Source organism: Protomyces lactucae-debilis (assembly GCF_002105105.1).
Source record: "Protomyces lactucae-debilis strain 12-1054 chromosome Unknown BCR37scaffold_8, whole genome shotgun sequence".
Lineage (NCBI taxonomy): Eukaryota > Fungi > Ascomycota > Taphrinomycetes > Taphrinales > Protomycetaceae > Protomyces > Protomyces lactucae-debilis.
The window spans coordinates 37,116-53,712 of NW_024468000.1; the positions used below are offsets into that span (position 1 = coordinate 37,116).

Here is a 16,597-nt window from a genome sequence, read left to right on the forward strand (position 1 = left end):
TGGGGCATTGCTTGGGGGAAAGAACCACTCGTGATCACATTTGATGCAACGAGAGGAGTCATAAGAGTTGTAGCCATAACCAGTTCCAGTGGCAGGTGGGATCACATTTGTAGGCTGAGCGGCTGCATGCAACGTAGGGCGAGCCTTACAGCCTTTGGGGCAGTCAACACCGCGATGTTCATACTGGATGCCAAGACCTGTCCTGAATGGCTTGTCCATTTTCGCCGTTTTGCCATGGCGATGAATCGTTCTATTGTGTGAGTCCTTGATTGATGTATTGTCATGACATACGGTGGACCGTGGACGTTTAGGCTATCAACTCGGGAGACGGTAGACGCCAGCAGAGCAAAGCCCACAAGGAAAGGCTGGAAAATTGTAAGCAGTGTCATCTTATTGCCTTTCGATAGCCTTGTGCGCAACATCAGAACGTTTTATATTCGCTCTTCAAGTATCTGGGGCCCGTTTACCATCTTTGTTTGGCCTCGCCTTGCAAGCTCGCAACCATACAAGTCGATCTACTCCAAACTCAGCTTAGCGTGAAAGATATCACAGGGTCCTTGCTGGTACAGCTTGTGATAGACGTGTTGAACGAGTTGGACGTGTTGGACGTAATGGGATCAGCAGTATCGTCGACCTCGCAAATCTGCGGATGGGCAGATGGACACTGCGATTGCATAAGAATCGAGGCAAATAGACTCTGCTTCTGGAGTCCCGAGTAGTTCGTACTTCGTACCGCCGAATTCTGCGAAATCAATGCGCAAACAAACAAGAATTTGTCTTTGATGAGACCCTGCGTATCTGTCGTCTCTGCGATTGTATGCCTAAGCCACGATCGCTACCCCGACAAGTGGATTCTCTAGGGCCATATACTTGTCACGTCAGTGGTCATGCATTGAGCGAGCGCGGCGGTTTGGACAGTAAAAGACTCTGTGGCATAAGAGTTCAAGCGACTGTGCTATTATACAGCAGTTCTTCGTTGTAGCGTTGTAGCGGCAGGGCGCCCAGAGGCGGGACTCTCTACCCTCCTGAGCGGTAGCAAAGCTTTGGCTACTGCCCAGAAGCAAACTATCACATTGGTGAACTGAGCTGGCCGCGTATTGCTGTCGAGTCGATGTCGTTGTCGTCTACATTTCAAAGTTGCGTAGTTCTAGTTTTACGCGTCCGCGAGCCGGAGGCCAAATTAACATCTCGCTTCAAGACCTCACACATCACAGTGATCACACCATGTCCGAGTCGAAGCAGCTCAAACGGGGACCATGATGATCTTTTTCTATGCTCAATCCTACTTCTCTTTGCACAAATGCTGACAGCTATGCTGCGTGCGCATCAAATATGTGTCACAAACACAACAATAGTGATGAACAACGTGTCAACGATGCAGGCATCGGGGTCTGGCCAGGTCTAAGGCATACAAAGGCAGTACACCTCCCGCTTTGTTATCAGAACAAATTACATCAACATTCATGCCTCTTGGGCAAGGGCGCTTTGCCAAGCCAGCAGGCATAGCGCGAATATGGTTTGCAATTTACGCTCTGCTGGTATTGGCCGCGTATTTTGGATCTACGCTGGCCCTCCTACCTGCTGTATCAAAGGATCTTGGCTTCGACTTGGCTGACACCATATTTCTCTTCGCCTTGTGGCCAGTTTCGATGAGCTTGCTGCCTGTCTATGGTCAGATAAGTAGATGGATCTGCCCTGCACATATGAAAACAGTCGGTTACCTCACGGCCACTGGTTTCCTTTTGCTTGCCAGCTATGCTACTCGTCCGTGTGTTCTTTTAATCTATATCGCACTCTGCAACATTGGTTTGGCCTCGGCTGCTGCAGTCTCCATCGGCATCATATGCAAATTTGAGGCCAATTCGAAGACAATCAAAATTTCTCTCTGCCTTTTGCCTATTCTACTACTTTGCGGCATAGCACTTGGAGCTGTTGGCGTGACTCAAAAGGACTGGCGCTTCCTTCTGCGCTCGTGGGCCATTAAGTTTGCAATCAAATCGCTGTGGCCCGAACTCTTGGAGTGGCTTTCACCGGACGACCGCCAACGACTACGCTTTAGAGATGCACTCATTGACTGGTGGGCTGCTTTGTATTGGACACTTGGCATAGGCTTGATTGCTTGGGGTGCGAGCTTTTCCGTCGATGCAGATTCTGGCTGGCGGCGCACCGTCGTACTGCTGTCACTCGTACTGGGCTGCATCCTTCTGGTTTCGCTTGTTGTCCTCGAAAGAAGGACGCGGTCAGAAGTTGCGCTTTTCCCACGCCGTCTACTGTCTGCTGCTGTCTGGGTGTTCTGTGCAATGTCCTTCTTTACATGCATGGCTCTCGGCATTTACCTACTCTATGTCGTCAAGACGCTGATCACCATTGATCATCACAGCGAGTACGCCACAGCTGCACGTCTGATCCCCTTTGCAGTCTCAGCGACAATAGGCCTGCTTTCTGGTAAGCTATTGTTCAAATGGTTCGAAGGAGCTCACATCGTCCTGTTCGTCACGCCACTTGCAGCCCTGGGTATGCTGCTCTTTTCACTCACCGAACATCGGAGCGCTACAGTTCAACTCGTCATGGGTATTGTCTCTACATTGCTTGTTGGCATCAATACAGCTATAGCTCTGTACATGGCGTTTGCAAGTGTATGTGCACCAAAATCCGAAAGTAAGGAGCAACTTTCATTAATTCTCGTGGCCATTGTTGCTTTGGGGATCGCCTTTGGTCCAGCCTTGACAAGCAGAGTCATTGGAGCCAGCCGTAAGCGCGGCCATCGTATCAAGGGGATACAGCGTGCTTTGTGGGTGGCAGCAGCTCTCATGCTAGTGACGCAATTTCTGGCCGTTGTGCACTGTATTGTGTATAGCGCTCGACGTCGACAGCAGGCGGAAAGCGAGGGAAATCCCATGCCAAGTTCATCTGCCTCGTCCGCCGAAGGTGCTATAGAGATGAAGGAACCAGCAGCGGGAACCATTGAGGCGATCGCGCCAGACGTATCAACTTCAGACAACGTAACCCCGGACAGTCATGCTTCGGGTGACCTGGAATCCGGTGGGCAGGGGAACAGCAAAGACAAGCGGAACTCATTCACTGTGCCCAAGAAGGCTGAGAAGTCGTCTCGAAGGCATTTCAAGAATATCGGTGCACGTACGTTGAAAAGCCTCATCAAGAAACCCAGCGCACTCGATGCTCTGCCAAAGACTGTGGAAGAGACTACCCAGCCAGACGCGTCAGAGAAGCAAGACAATCCAGCATCGGCAAAGGACAAGCATGAGAATCATGTTCCAGGCGTCTTTCGCAAAATGTTTATGCCTTAATGAGAGGGATTGTATGACTGAAGTATTCTTAATAATCAATCACATATTGATAGCCCTATAATAGTGCAACGAGTTCTGCGACTCGCATAGCAATACCCCAGGAAGATTGGAAACCCCAACCACCAATACCGTATGCATGCACAACAGGTCTACCATCCTTGAGTTGGTCAGCCTCTACGCGAACGCCACCCTTGCGCGAAGGTCTCAAGCCGACATTGTGGCGGATGATTTCAAACTTGTGATCTGCTGGGAAGATGACCGGATAGAGTGTCCTCGCCCACTCGAGCATCGTCTCTGCAAGTTCCTCATCCACCTCTGCATTGTAACAATTTGGTTGTTGGCAGCCACCGACGATAAGTCCTGCGTCCTCTTCGTGACCATCGACCAATCGCGTGCCTGGTCGGGGAATGAGGTACGACAAGGTCTTCTCTCCGACTCGCGACCAAGTGTCGACAAGATTTGTTGTGTTCTTGACGAGTACTGTTTGACCACGCGTGGGATAGACATTTGCATCTTGGACATCAGTCAGGTACTTGGCCCCAAGCCCAGAGCAATTGATAATGACTTTACCTGGCAGATCTGCGAGGGCGTCGACTTTGCCTTCCACAATATTGACATTGTCGCGCTGACGCAGCTCACCTAGCAAGTACTGCACATAGGCAGGAGCATTGAGTGTTACTGTCTCAAAGGCAATACCAAAGGCAGCTCCCTCGGGCAAGATCTCGCGCTCGTCTGTAGGCACTGCCTGTCCATCCTCGAGAGGCTTGAGGACTTTGAAATTGTTGCACAATGTAGCAAACCAGGGCAGCTCACCGTTGCCGACATCAGCTTTACGAATCATGCGCGCATCGTTGTCGTCGGGCTCTCGTGGATCAAAGATGTCGTAAGACATGCACTTGCGAACGAGTTGCGGGTGTGTCTTTGCCATCTCAAGGAAGTGTTTGAGCGTGTCGCCCTCGAATCTTTGCATTGCCAAGTCATCATTGCTGCAGACAGATCTCCAGTTGGCACCAGCCCAATCGGAGGTGTAGTCGATTGAGAAGCTTTGGGGGAACTTGTGAGCAAAGATGGTGATCTTGTGGCCTTTATCGGCCAGCTGCAGGGCACTAGACAGGCCCAGCACGCCTGCTCCGAGGATAGTGATGTCCATAGCTGGTCGAAGGCTGCTTTGAGGTGTTCTACTTGATTTTAGAGAGCTGAGCTTATGGAGTGCGGTGTGGTTGTTAGGAATTGATCAGATCTGGCGCGAGATTAGATATGGACAGCAGAATATCAAAGTCACAATCTGTCTACCTAGCTACCTATCTAGCGCAGTGTAAAGCCTCCGTCCAGGACAATTGTCTGCCCTGAGATACTCTTGTTGGCACACAGCAAGTGCACAGCATCAGCACAGTCCTCCAAAGTGGCAATGGCGCCTGTTGGGGTGTTGGCCGTCACCCAGTCCATCTTTTGGCGGTCAAATTGCTTCTCTGCCCATTCGGTCATGATGAGACCAGGACTGATGGAGTTGACACGGCATTTTGGTCCCTGGTGAAGAGCAAGTCCTCGCTGCAATGCAAGAGACGCGGTCTTGGTGACGCTGTAAGCGAGTGCACTGCCTGTTGTCTTGATGCCTGCGACACTAGCAGAAATCACCATGCTACCACCATCTGCATTCTTCAAGAAATGAGGCTTGGCAGCCTTGAACAGGAAGAGATGTGCCTTGACATTCATTGCAAAGGTCCTGTCCCAATCCTCTTCTGATAATGCATCGAGGTCATCCCATGGTGCAGCTTTCGTCCATCCTGCATTCGAGCAGACGATATCGATACCACCAAGTTCCCTGACAGTGCCTTCGACCAACTCAGAGCAAGCGCCAGACTTGGACACGTCACCTTGCAGCACAACAGACTTGACGCCATGCTCCTTCTGCAGTTTCAGAGCCAATTGGTCTGCGGGCTCCTTCCTAGAGGCGTAGTTGACTGCAATGTTGCAGCCAGCCTGGGCGAGTCTGACACAGATGGCAGCTCCCAGACCCGCAGACCCACCGGTCACCAGCACATTCTTGCCCTTGAGATCCAACATACTGCCGTGTTGTCTGTAGCTGAGTACAGGGGAGAGTTGCTGATACCCCGTACTTCTGTGCTTCGGGAATGCCGGGCATGTTCAGATGAGCATCTCACGCTTCAGTCGTGTACACCCAGAACTACATGTACCTGCAAACAGCCCTCACTTCCAGTGTCTCAATATTGATGTCGCTGCCCTTCTCTGCGAATGGCATGGATACGTGTTCATTCTGTCATTGATGCCAGCAGTGTTCGGTGCTTCAGGATTAAGATGCAATCGACCCCGTTTCTTTCAGCTTGCCGAAATTGTATTTGGCAAACATTGATGAGAGTGGCCTCTGCCAGCTCCACTCTCATTGCCAATTTGTCACATACATGCCTTCAATGTCCTACATGCACGCTAGAGCATATCGAAGAGACTGAATTCGGCAAAGGTTGCTTCGTCAACCACACATGGCCCCCTTAGTGAGTAAGATGAGTTGGGTGGATGTTTCTGGGGCACCTTCATGCTTTCAGGAGATTACACCGCACGCTACTTATTTAAAGAAGCATCGTGCTGCTCTTCAGAGCTTTGGTCAAGACCTAAATCAAACTGTTTGCCCAAGATGATCGCCTTGGCGTCTCTTGCCCTCTGGCTCTCGATTGCAGGTCTTTCGAAGTCAACGTATGTATCTTCAGTCCAACTCCGCAATCGCTAATGGAGTCCTTCACACGACCTTCAACCCAAAGGCAATTCTCAGTCCAAGTCCCGCATCACCCTCCCTGTTGATAAGAATGAGCATTTTCGTCGCAATCTAGAGATTCAATATGATAAATCGTGCTCAGTCAGCCACAAGTCAGCATTCAAAGCTGCTCAACAGCCTCGCGGTATGCCCGTCCCTCACGAAGGTAGGTTTTACGGCTTCAATTCGTACCATCCGGATCAATGCATCAGCCAGAATTTCAATTGGTACCTCGCTCCGAGCCATACATCGCAGTGTAAGCCTGCACCTCCTATGCAGTTTCCGCCAAAAAAAGATTGTACCACCATCACGAAGTGGCAGGAGTATGTCGAATACAAGAAGACAGCGTCCAAAGCCTGCGTCATTTTGGAAAATCTTGTTGCAGAAGGCCCTATGATTTTCGAGATGCCTGAGAAGTCTTTCTTTGGTTGTCGAGGCACTATCATGGCGCCAGTGGCGGACCCCAAATTGTTCAAGCCGAAGTTCATCGACTACACTGCTGGAAAAGACTCGGTCTTCGCTGGAGATGGCTGTCTCATTTACATGCGAGGCGAAGCTTATTTCACTGGAGTCAAGAACGAATTCTCTTGGAGGGCTATTGATATCGCAAAGGTTGATGGTCTGCACGTCAACGGTATCAACATCATCCAGGCTAATGCTCCCAATTGGCACGTCACAGGTCAGAACATTGTGATGGAGGACTGTAACGTCATTGTGGCAAGTGACCAGGGCTACCCACCTCTGTCGCGCAACTCTGATGCCTTCCAGATTGGTGTGAACAACTTCACGTAATGCGCTTGCTGCGTCTCTTTCCTGACTAATAGACAGACTTCGCAATTCTTTTATCCAAAGTGGTGATGATGCTATCGCACTGAAACAGACCAATGGTGCAACATTCGAGTGCTTGAATATTTTCTATTCACATGGCTTATCGATCGGCTCTGTCTCGGAAGGCAATGTCGTGCAAAATGTTGTATTCAAGGACATTGAACTCACAGCCCCTGAATACGCGGTTCGAATCAAGGCTAAGAAATTCTCGACCGGCTTAGTGTAAGTGTTCATTCAAATTGAAGACGATATCTGACGTACAGGCAAAATGTCTACTACACTAACATCTTGGCTCACCAAGCCAACGTCACTGCTATTGGGATACGTGACGATTACTTGGATCCTGATGCCGACTTCAAGCCCGACTCGGATGTCATGATTAAGGGCATCCACTTTACAGACTTCACTGCCACAGTCAAAAATCGCGACCCAGAATGTAAGTTTGACGCATGCTCTATTGTATACTCATCATGACAGTTCAAACTAGTTCCATCATGGTCCTCTGTAGTGCGGGCTCAAAAACAAAAGGTGGGTGCGAGGATCTAAATTTTAACCGTGTCTCCATCAAAGGATCCGACATGTCTTATCCCCCATACCTTATCAACTATCATTTGCCGCGGGTTTTGGAAAGCACAGGGATCGATGTCGACAACTTCACTACCTATTTGGCAACTGGGAAGATTGATCCCCCGCCCAAGTCTGCGAAGAGCGGTGCAAAGAAGTCAGCAACGAAACCGTAAGACCAGGCTGTCAAATCACTGATCATTTTACTTTACGCGTCATCAAGTCGAGTCTGCGACTCTGACTTTCTATTCTCCACAAGCCGTTTTGTCGCAGTGCGTAGCACGGCTCTCTGGCTCTTGGTCACCCAGTCAGATTCTCAGCTTACCATTAAACTTCATCCCCTTTCAATGAATTCTGTGATTGCTGAATATCCCTGCCCATCTGGAGCTCACTTCTCAGAAGGTGACCGCATCTACGCCCAACTGTGAGGTCATCACGGCGCCTCCATCAGCTCGTATGCCGGGCCGAGCCACGGATATGAGCAGAAGCATGTCCTGACTGAACATTCTTTCTAACAACGTTTTAAACACTCCAGACATGGTCAAGCAGTCCACGCGCCTGACGCATCTGCATGACGCTGCAACAGCGCGACAAGACCGGTACCTGGAGATTGTGTCTAGACGAGCCCCTCAACCACTTGCATCGCTCCTGGTAGACAATTTCTTCTTCTCAACAGCGTTGTACACGCTTATTCTCTTTGTGAGCTTGTTGAGCGCTGTCTTGTCTAAAGCCAAAGCAACAGATATTGGGAAACAAGCGCAGCAAGTCGTGAATGCTGGCAAGAAGCAGGTCGAGGGCGTTCAGTCTACCTTGAGCAAGGAGAAGGAGAAGCTTGAACGAAAAGTCAAGGATGCTCAAGCGTCGTGGCAGGAGGAACAGGAAGAGCTCAAGAGACACTTCCAGACACTCATGACGGAAGCTGAGGACAAGGCACACGCGATGCAAGGAGCTCTAGACAAGAAGATCGCTCAACAAGCTCAAGAATTGAAGCAAGCGCGTGCTGAAATTGAACAAGCCAAGAAGGAGAATGCTGGCGAGACTTCTGACATGGCAGATACGGAGACACTGCAGCGTAAGTTTTGCCCAGTGCTCAATCAATCAAACTAACAATAGTGCAACTTACAGATGCTCACTCAGAGGTTGCTGCAAAAGAAAAGCAAATTCATGCTCTCGAGCTCGTCCAGAAACGTATGGACCGCGAGTTGGAGCATGAGAAGGAGATGCACGAATCCAGCAAGCTTGCCCTGCACGATGCAGTGGAGAAGCTCTTGGCTCTCAAGAAAGAACACAAGTAGCAAAATTGCTACGCCTTTATAAACAGTCATACGTTAATACCAAAGGGATCAGACCTGCAGTGTCGATGGGCGTTTCTCTGTGATTGACAGCCTTCAAAAAGTTCCGAATGAATCCAGAATGTGTCGTGGCACTGATGACTTGGGCTGAATGACTGAGCAGCATCCGTGCCACGCCATCAGCTCTCGCTTGTACGTGTTTGTCAGATTCCCGTATGTCTGACTGCCAAGTTTCATCTGCTTCAGTCAACCCTGTTGCCAAGGCCCAAGGAAACCTTGAGCTGATCTGCGACTTGGTCGATCGCATATCGCAGGTATGAACGCCTGATACCTCTCTCAGATCCTCGAGAATGGTCGTATTATGCTTGTCGGACAAGATGGAGCTTGTTTCCAGGGCTCGACTGAGGGGACTTGCATACCAAGCACCAATTCCAGGGCCCTCGTGAGTGAGCCGACAATGCAGTCTTGCCGCTTGCTTCTTCCCATGTTCTGTCAATTTGGCATCTGGACCCCATACGAGTCCGTCGCCAGACCCATTCTGCTTTGACCAATAGTCATCCCATGCCTTTGTACCATACTTTGCCTCTGCAACATTATGGTAGCCTTGGCCATGACGCCCAAGCAAGACGAGGCGATGTGGCTGACCCGATGAGCTTTCTTCTGCAGAGAGCTTTGCAAGAAGTGACATCCAGGTGGATGCCTCACGCAGGCCAAACTGTGCGGCGCTGCTGTTGCCTGTGAAGAAGGCATCTGTCAAGTTGGAGCGCAGCGAGCATTTTGAGGTGGCAGTGAAGGTACGCTGGAGCGGGTGCGCGACTGAATAGTAGAAGAGAGAAACAACAAGCAATAGATAACGAGCAGAAGGCATGAGAAGCCAGCTAGATGGGCATGAGCAGGTCAAGTACAGCAGCTGAAGTACTGCTCAAGTAGTTTGTCTGCTTCGTTTCATCCCCAGGAACCAGCACACGTGACGGGAATCAAGCACAAGAAACAAGACACCGCAAGAGAAGAACGAACACGCGCCCATCGAACGCCAAGGCGGCCTCCATCATGTCCCTCTTCGGGCAGGCCACAGCTGCAACGACGCTGACAAGCGCCAATAACGAGCTCAAGAACGATTTTGAAGTCTCACAGCCCCCCGAGGATTCAATCTCCTCCCTCACCTTTTCACCCGTCGCCGAACTGCTTGCTGTGTCCTCGTGGGACAAGAAGGTTCGCATCTACGAAGTCGCGCAGAATGGCACAACACAGGGAAAGGCCCTCTATGATCACGAGGGGCCCGCGTTGTGCACATCCTGGTCCAAAGATGGTACAAAAGTTGCATCTGGCGGCGCCGACAAGGCAGGCCGGCTATTTGATCTTGGCTCTGGCTCCTCCTCACAAGTGGCAGTACACGATCAGACGATCAGATGCTGTGAGTTCATCGAGGTGAATGGCCAACAAATCTTGGCAACGGGGTCATGGGACAAGACGGTCAAGTACTGGGACTTGCGACAACAGCAGGCGGTTGCTACTCTTCAGCTTCCCGAAAGATGTTACAGCATGTCAGTCAAGGACTCTCTCATGGTGGTTGCGACGGCTGAACGCCATATTTGCGTCGTGAATCTTTCAAATCCTGCAGCCATCTTCAAGTCCACTGTCTCGCCACTCAAATTCCAAACACGCGTCGTCAGCTGCTTCGTCAAGGGCAATGGATACGCCGTTGGCTCAGTCGAAGGCCGATGCGCTATCCAATATGTCGACGAGAAGGACTCGAGCCTCAACTTTTCATTCAAATGTCATCGCGTCACAGAAGGCTTGTCCGCCAATGCAAGCAATGTCTTTTCCGTCAACGCCATTTCCTTTCACCCACGACATGGTACCTTTTCTACTGCTGGCTCAGACGGTACCTTCCACTTTTGGGACAAAGATTCGAAGCACCGCCTCAAGGGCTATGCATCTGTTGGCGGTACCATTCCCTGCACTGCCTTTTCGCGCACCGGCGACATCTTTGCGTATGCGGTCAGCTATGACTGGAGTAAAGGACACAGCGGCAACACACAGCAGTATCCGAATAAGATTATGCTGCATCCCGTCGGGCCAGAGGAGCTCAAGCCAAAGGCGAAGAAGACCACTGGCAGATAAGTCCACCGGACACCGCGTATCCGATATTATGCTCATGTCACTAAGGCAGCCTCCTGTAGCTCCTGTAGCGATACAACGTTATGTCCTCAAGCGGCTTTTCAGCTGCTTCCCGCACGTTTCTACGACATTGAAAATCCAGACTCTGAACTTCGAGTCAGAAGTAGTCTAACAGATAATTCCAGGGGAAAGTTCAGGCTCCGAAGTAACCTTTCAAACACTTCCAGGGGCATTTGCACGTTGCTTGTTGATCCTCCCGGGCCTCGGCCATTGCGAGGCCTCTGCGCAGCCGGCATCTATAAAAGCTTGCCGAAGCCACGGATGGCCTTCCACACAGACTCAAGAAGTGATGGTGGCTAACGATACAAAAGCCTGGCAGGCCAGTGAAAATGATGTCGGCCCTTTCGCCGACTCAAAGGGCAGTGATGAGGTGACTTTACAGCAGCAAAAGCCACCGACCTCTCCAGTTCCAGACGGCGGCTTTGAAGCTTGGATGATTGTGGTCTCTGGCTTCATTACGACGCTGAACGCCTGTGGATTTGTCAACTGTTTCGGCGTCTTTCAGGCGAGCTACATCTCTCCCGGGGGTCTACTTGAAACATACTCTCCCTCTGCCATCTCCTGGATTGGATCTCTGCAGACCTTCTTCGTCTTCTTTCCAGCTCTTGTGATCGGTCGAATTGCTGACGCTGGCTATGTCCGTTCCACAGTCTTTGTCGGGACTTGCATCATGATCTTTGGTATTCTGATGACAAGCATCGCCAAGCCAGGCCAGTACTATCAATTCTTCTTGGCCCAAGGCGTCTGCGTGGGTATTGGGTTATGTCCTATCTTTATTCCGCCTGTCACGGTCGCTGCGCACTGGTTCAAGCGCAAGCATGCATTATCACTTGGTATTGGTGCTTCTGGTGCAAGTGTTGGTGGCTGTCTCTACTCCATTCTTCTCAAACACCTCCTTCCCAAGATTGGCTTTGCTTGGAGTCTTCGAGTCGTGGCCTTGATCATTGGAGTGACGCAAATCATCCCACTCATCTTTTTGAAGCCGCGCTTGCCAGCCAGACCTTTGAAGGGTCAGCAATTTCTTGATCTGGAGGTCTTTCACAACCCAGTCTATGTCTTGGTCCATCTTGGCTTGTTTCTTGCCTTCATGGGACTCTACACGCCCTTCTTCAATATTGAGCTGTTTGCCTTCGCAAATGGGCTATCTCTGGATCTGGCTTTCTACACACTACCCATCCTCAACGCAGCTTCGACGATTGGCCGAATTCTTCCAGCGCTCATCGCAGACCGCTTTGGGAGTCTCAACAGTCTGATACCATGCATTGGCACAACTGGCTGCTTGTTGTTCGTTTGGATGGGTTGTACCACACAGAAGGGCATCATCACCTTTAGTGTTTTCTATGGTTTCACTAGCGGTGCCTTTGTTAGTTTACCTCCAGCGGTGGTTGCAGCGCTTTCAGAAGCACCCGATCGAACGGGCATTCGTGTGGGTCAAATGCTCAGTATCGTCTCCGTTGCTACATTGATTGGCCCGCCCATTGCCAATGCCATCATTGGACCATTGAGGCAGCTGCGTCCCGGTGGCGGCTCGGAGATTTTCAACGATGGAGCAATCTTTGCTGGTGCTGTTGTCATGGGTGGATTTGCAACCCTTGTGCTAGCACGGATCGTCTATGACCGTCGCTTCTCTATCAAAATATAAAGAGCGTGCCGCAGCCTCTGATCGTATCTCATCTCAATCCTTACAAAACTGCAGAAAATCTAGCTTATAGATGCTTGTCGGTCAACGAAATGATCGAATGTCCGTCCATGTCTCTACAGCTGACTTCTTGGCATTTCCTCATCCCGAGATTCCATCTGCTACTAATCAGGGGTCGCAAATTCCGTCAAGCGTCAATCACTAGCTCGAAAGCATGTATCGAAGGCATGCCGCGCACGCGAGCAGATACGAAAGCTGAGGAACTCCTGCACGATCCGAAATGGCCATGTGCTGGAATGGTTCAGAAGAGCTCGAACTAACCACGAGTCATGACAAATCGACAAAATTTCCCTCAGTTCAACTTCCCCTGAATTTAAAATGCATGCCTCGGTGACAGCAAGGCGCATGTTTATCTCCAGTGTACGTCAATCTTTTTCTCAAAGCGCCTCTGGTGGAGGTCAAAAGGGCGCAATTCACAATTTCCGGCTGTTCCCGTCAAATTGATTTCAGGGGTAAATCGGCAAACAGCTCGTCCTCTCCGATATACAGCTCTGGAAAAAACAACGGGTCACAAGGCTGCAGGCATGCCTGTTCAAGCAACCTTTACAACAGACAGCTGTAGCCACGACTGCGTTGTCTCCAATGACACCACATGAAGCAGATGTCGAGAGTGCTTCTACCGTTCATGACGTGTTGTGTATCGAACGGCAAGGGCAAGAGCAACTACCGGTTCAAATTCCAGACGGGGGATTCGATGCTTGGATGGTTGTTGTCTCTGGCTTCATCACGACCATGAACGTCTTTGGCTTTGTCAACAGCTTTGGAGTCTTTCAGACACGGTATGTATCCAGAGGTGGCCTGCTCAGCAAGTATTCGCCCTCGGCTGTCTCTGTGATTGGCTCCGTCGAAACGTTCTTTGTGTTCTTCCCGGCTCTTGTCATCGGTCGCCTGGCAGACGCTGGCTATATACGATCTTTGGTGTTTGGCGGAACTTGTATGATGGTCTTTGGTATCTTAATGACGAGCATTGACAAGACTGGGCAATACTACGAGTTCTTCCTTGCACAGGGAGTCTGTATTGGACTCGGACTATGTCCAATCTTCATTCCTCCAGTGACACTCTGTGCACATTGGTTCAGGCGCAAACATGCTCTGGCTTTGGGCATTACTGCAGCTGGTGCGAGCGTTGGTGGCTGTCTCTATCCAATCCTCCTCAATTTACTGTTCCCAAAGATTGGATTTAGCTGGAGTATGCGAGTGGTGGCCCTCATCATTGCAGTGACACAGATCATTCCACTCATCTTCCTCAAGTCACGCATGCCCTTCAGAAAATTGAAAGGACAAACATTTTTTGATGTGCAAGTCTTTCGCAATCCAGCGTACGTCTTGGTTCACATCGGCTTGTTCCTTGCATTTTGGGGCCTCTATACGCCCTTCTATGATCTCGAGATCTTTGCCATCTCCAACAACGTTCCCGTCACTCTGGCCTTCTACATGCTGCCCATCACCAGTGCAGCGTCGGCCTGTGGTCGTGTGCTGCTAGCATTCGTTGCAGACCGATACGGATGCGTCAACAGTATCATTCCTAGCGTCGCTGCAGCTGCCAGTCTGCTATTCATTTGGCTAGCTTGCACAACGCAGTCAACTGTCATTGCCTTTTGCGTGCTGTATGGTTGTGCAAGTGGTGCAGTCGTGAGTCTTTCAGTATCAGTCGTCACGTCACTCTCCAATGATCCAGCAAAGAATGGAATACGGACCGGCCAAATGCTGACCTTGTGTTCTATTGCAACATTGACGGGACCGCCTATTGCCAATGCTATCATTGAGTCAGTCAGTCAATTGCTGCCTGGCGATGGCACCAAAGTGTTTGATGGTGGAGCCATCTTTTCTGGAAGTGTAGTCATGGCTGGTCTTGCATGTCTTGTGGTGGCTCGATTCATGTATGACCGTCGACTATGCGTCAAGGTGTGAGAGGATCGAGGGCAGGTGAGATTGGTTAATTGTCCGTGCCATCTGAATGATTGAAGTACGTCGACCTTGCTCGTGTCCAGCTTGGGAGACGGGGGCTCACTGGAAGAGGTACCGTACTTGTACTTGATATAAGTAAATTCATAGCTAATCATGAGAATTCAAAGGAGGCATCCTTTGATTGCAACATGCGTGCAATACGCTGCGACCCAACAATACGTTCAAGTCGCAATGCATCGAAATGGCTAAACACCGCACGTACTTCAACATCGCTTGCATCGTTTCCCAGCACAGCAGCCGTTTCGATCGCAGACCGTGCCAATTCAGTATAGAAATCAGCGTGTTCTGGCAATTGATAAAACATGACGCGTTTTGCACCACGATACGCATACCGTCGATAAAATTGCAATCGCTCCGTCACGACAAGGACTTGACACCGTCCAGCGGCAAACAAAGCTCGACTGCGTGAGAGTTGGCTGGATTTCGCATACTCAGAGATGGCCTCAAATGAAACCTCTTCTGCATTCAAGCAATTTCGAACCCGCAAAAAGTCAAAGTAAGAAGGTACAACAAGCAGGATGCCAGCGCAGTGTGAGGTCGCTTCTTCTGGTGATGCCGACACGGCTGCACTGCCTGTGACAGCAAGTTTCTTGATGCGTGGGAGAAGTGCTGTCGCGAAATGTTTGTATCGTGCATCTGGTTCACTCGCTGGATTCGTCGCGTCACAAGTCAGTCTGCTAAAGATCTGTTTTGCTTGGACATTGGCAATCTTACCGGTATAGGTTGGTCGGAAGCGGACTTGTCCGGCGACATTGACGAGACTCTGAAAGACTTGCCTTTGCTCTGGAAATTCATACGCAGAGAGTAAGATGGTTTGTCGCAAGTATTTTGATTTCTCCTCGAGGCACCAATTTCGAACACGCGCATAGTCACAGCCGTGCGATTCCTTGGGTATGAGATTGAGGTGTTCGAGGGCAAAGGCAACATGCTCCCAATTCTGCATGGCAAGACCATCACAGCTATCGAGCAGGAGCAGCTCAATGGATGACAAAAAGTCATAGTCCACCTTCTTCTGTGCGGGGTCACCAATCACCATACGCAGTCCCAAAGGACTCGCAATAATGATGTCGCTTGCGTAGAATTGGGAAAAGAGCTTGATGGTTTTGCGCGTAAACTTGATGCCAAGTCGAAAGGCATCATCTGTATTGCCTTCGAAGAATGCTTTGAAGTCTTCTGGTTTGGTGGATGATTTGACGGGGTCTTTGTCTGCAGCGCCGAAATTGTCATTGAAGCGTTTTCTGTTCTCAATTGACTCAGCGCCAGCAAGAGCAATCAGTTGGTTGACAAAGAGGAAAGCCGCATTGCGAGTTGGCATCAATATGAGCACTTTGGGCCGAGTGAATGATTGATCACGCAGCTCGAGCTCATCGTCTCGATGTTGAGCCAGCTTGCCGTTGTTCTTTAGTATCCGATCACGCGTTTTGAAGATGTGGTTGAGGATGTGAGCAGCACACGCCCCGCGTAGATGAGGCAGAGTCTTGTGAGTTGTTGCAGAGTAGGAGATGTCCTTGTAGCACAGCAATTGCTGCACAAAGCTGGCTTGCGTCGCTTCTTTGAGCTGCAACTTTGGAATGATGTTGCTTAGACGTTGCTTGACGTGAAGAGACTCTGGCTTTTGTAGGTTGATTCGGTGCTTTGCCAGAGCCTCCTCGGGCTCGTTGCAGTATACTTTGCAATCGCCTGTCTGTGTCATTTTGGCCTGGATCTTCGCCTTACCGACCTGCGAGACAAGCTTCTCCAGTAACTCAGCATCCGGTGCAGCAAAGTGACTCTCAAAAGGATCCAGCGGTGAGACGTCGTCTTGTTCAACAACTGCCTCTTCCGCCTCCTCCTCTTCTTCAGCTTCTGGCTCATTCCCAACGACATCTTCATCTTCAGGCGTCGCCTCTCTGTCTACCTCAGGCTCCTGCAGCCTACGCTTCTTTTGCCTTGGTTCCTCAGCCTCGTCGCGCTTCATGAGTGTGAGAAGCGCATCATAGGCTTGTGGTGC

At 50.3% G+C, this 16,597-nt stretch overlaps 10 protein-coding genes across 10 annotated transcripts; 6 read left to right on the forward strand and 4 right to left on the reverse strand.

Moving 5' to 3' along the window:
- Nucleotides 1–1,189: 1,189 nt before the first annotated feature.
- On the forward strand, nucleotides 1,190–3,456 carry BCR37DRAFT_378964 (uncharacterized protein). The gene has a single exon (XM_040869156.1). It carries the CDS (start codon nucleotides 1,464–1,466, stop codon nucleotides 3,306–3,308), a length of 1,845 nt encoding a protein of 614 aa, XP_040725602.1. The 5' UTR covers nucleotides 1,190–1,463; the 3' UTR covers nucleotides 3,309–3,456.
- BCR37DRAFT_290289 (FAD dependent oxidoreductase) lies at nucleotides 3,336–4,533 on the reverse strand. The gene has a single exon (XM_040866857.1). The coding sequence runs from the start codon at nucleotides 4,456–4,458 to the stop codon at nucleotides 3,364–3,366; it is 1,095 nt and encodes a 364-aa protein (XP_040725603.1). The 5' UTR covers nucleotides 4,459–4,533; the 3' UTR covers nucleotides 3,336–3,363.
- Nucleotides 4,534–4,613: 80 nt separating this feature from the next.
- BCR37DRAFT_346765 (uncharacterized protein) lies at nucleotides 4,614–5,372 on the reverse strand (the record flags this gene model as incomplete). Its single annotated transcript, XM_040867718.1, has 1 exon — nucleotides 4,614–5,372. The coding sequence occupies one exon, from the start codon at nucleotides 5,370–5,372 to the stop codon at nucleotides 4,614–4,616; it is 759 nt and encodes a 252-aa protein (XP_040725604.1).
- A 1,559-nt stretch (nucleotides 5,373–6,931) lies between these two features.
- On the forward strand, nucleotides 6,932–7,317 carry BCR37DRAFT_338829 (pectin lyase fold/virulence factor; the record flags this gene model as incomplete). Its single annotated transcript, XM_040867312.1, has 2 exons — nucleotides 6,932–7,125; nucleotides 7,167–7,317. Coding segments are annotated over 2 exons (345 nt in total), but the record flags the coding sequence as incomplete, so codon positions are not given.
- Nucleotides 7,318–8,004: 687 nt separating this feature from the next.
- On the forward strand, nucleotides 8,005–8,762 carry BCR37DRAFT_392386 (uncharacterized protein; the record flags this gene model as incomplete). The annotated part of the gene is made up of 2 exons (XM_040871145.1): nucleotides 8,005–8,539; nucleotides 8,593–8,762. The coding sequence occupies 2 exons, from the start codon at nucleotides 8,005–8,007 to the stop codon at nucleotides 8,760–8,762; spliced, it is 705 nt and encodes a 234-aa protein (XP_040725606.1).
- On the reverse strand, nucleotides 8,660–9,699 carry BCR37DRAFT_378967 (histidine phosphatase superfamily). Its single transcript, XM_040869157.1, has one exon. It carries the CDS (start codon nucleotides 9,625–9,627, stop codon nucleotides 8,779–8,781), a length of 849 nt encoding a protein of 282 aa, XP_040725607.1. The 5' UTR covers nucleotides 9,628–9,699; the 3' UTR covers nucleotides 8,660–8,778.
- A 22-nt stretch (nucleotides 9,700–9,721) lies between these two features.
- BCR37DRAFT_290186 (WD40-repeat-containing domain protein) lies at nucleotides 9,722–11,056 on the forward strand. The gene has a single exon (XM_040866854.1). It carries the CDS (start codon nucleotides 9,810–9,812, stop codon nucleotides 10,881–10,883), a length of 1,074 nt encoding a protein of 357 aa, XP_040725608.1. The 5' UTR covers nucleotides 9,722–9,809; the 3' UTR covers nucleotides 10,884–11,056.
- BCR37DRAFT_290187 (putative MFS monocarboxylate transporter) lies at nucleotides 11,057–12,902 on the forward strand. Its single transcript, XM_040866855.1, has one exon. It carries the CDS (start codon nucleotides 11,230–11,232, stop codon nucleotides 12,580–12,582), a length of 1,353 nt encoding a protein of 450 aa, XP_040725609.1. The 5' UTR covers nucleotides 11,057–11,229; the 3' UTR covers nucleotides 12,583–12,902.
- On the forward strand, nucleotides 12,903–14,624 carry BCR37DRAFT_290188 (major facilitator superfamily domain-containing protein). The gene has a single exon (XM_040866856.1). It carries the CDS (start codon nucleotides 13,222–13,224, stop codon nucleotides 14,548–14,550), a length of 1,329 nt encoding a protein of 442 aa, XP_040725610.1. The 5' UTR covers nucleotides 12,903–13,221; the 3' UTR covers nucleotides 14,551–14,624.
- A 74-nt stretch (nucleotides 14,625–14,698) lies between these two features.
- Nucleotides 14,699–16,564, reverse strand: BCR37DRAFT_413166 (uncharacterized protein; the record flags this gene model as incomplete). Its single annotated transcript, XM_040872241.1, has 1 exon — nucleotides 14,699–16,564. One exon carries the CDS (start codon nucleotides 16,562–16,564, stop codon nucleotides 14,699–14,701), a length of 1,866 nt encoding a protein of 621 aa, XP_040725611.1.
- Nucleotides 16,565–16,597: the final 33 nt, after the last annotated feature.

Bases quoted from the DNA above. Each gene is read 5' to 3' on its own strand.
- BCR37DRAFT_290186 (XM_040866854.1), top strand. From the start codon at position 9,810: ATGTCCCTCTTCGGGCAGGCCACAGCTGCAACGACGCTGACAAGCGCC.
- BCR37DRAFT_290289 (XM_040866857.1), bottom strand. From the start codon at position 4,458: ATGGACATCACTATCCTCGGAGCAGGCGTGCTGGGCCTGTCTAGTGCC.
- BCR37DRAFT_378964 (XM_040869156.1), top strand. From the start codon at position 1,464: ATGCCTCTTGGGCAAGGGCGCTTTGCCAAGCCAGCAGGCATAGCGCGA.
- BCR37DRAFT_378967 (XM_040869157.1), bottom strand. From the start codon at position 9,627: ATGCCTTCTGCTCGTTATCTATTGCTTGTTGTTTCTCTCTTCTACTAT.
- BCR37DRAFT_290187 (XM_040866855.1), top strand. From the start codon at position 11,230: ATGGTGGCTAACGATACAAAAGCCTGGCAGGCCAGTGAAAATGATGTC.
- BCR37DRAFT_290188 (XM_040866856.1), top strand. From the start codon at position 13,222: ATGACACCACATGAAGCAGATGTCGAGAGTGCTTCTACCGTTCATGAC.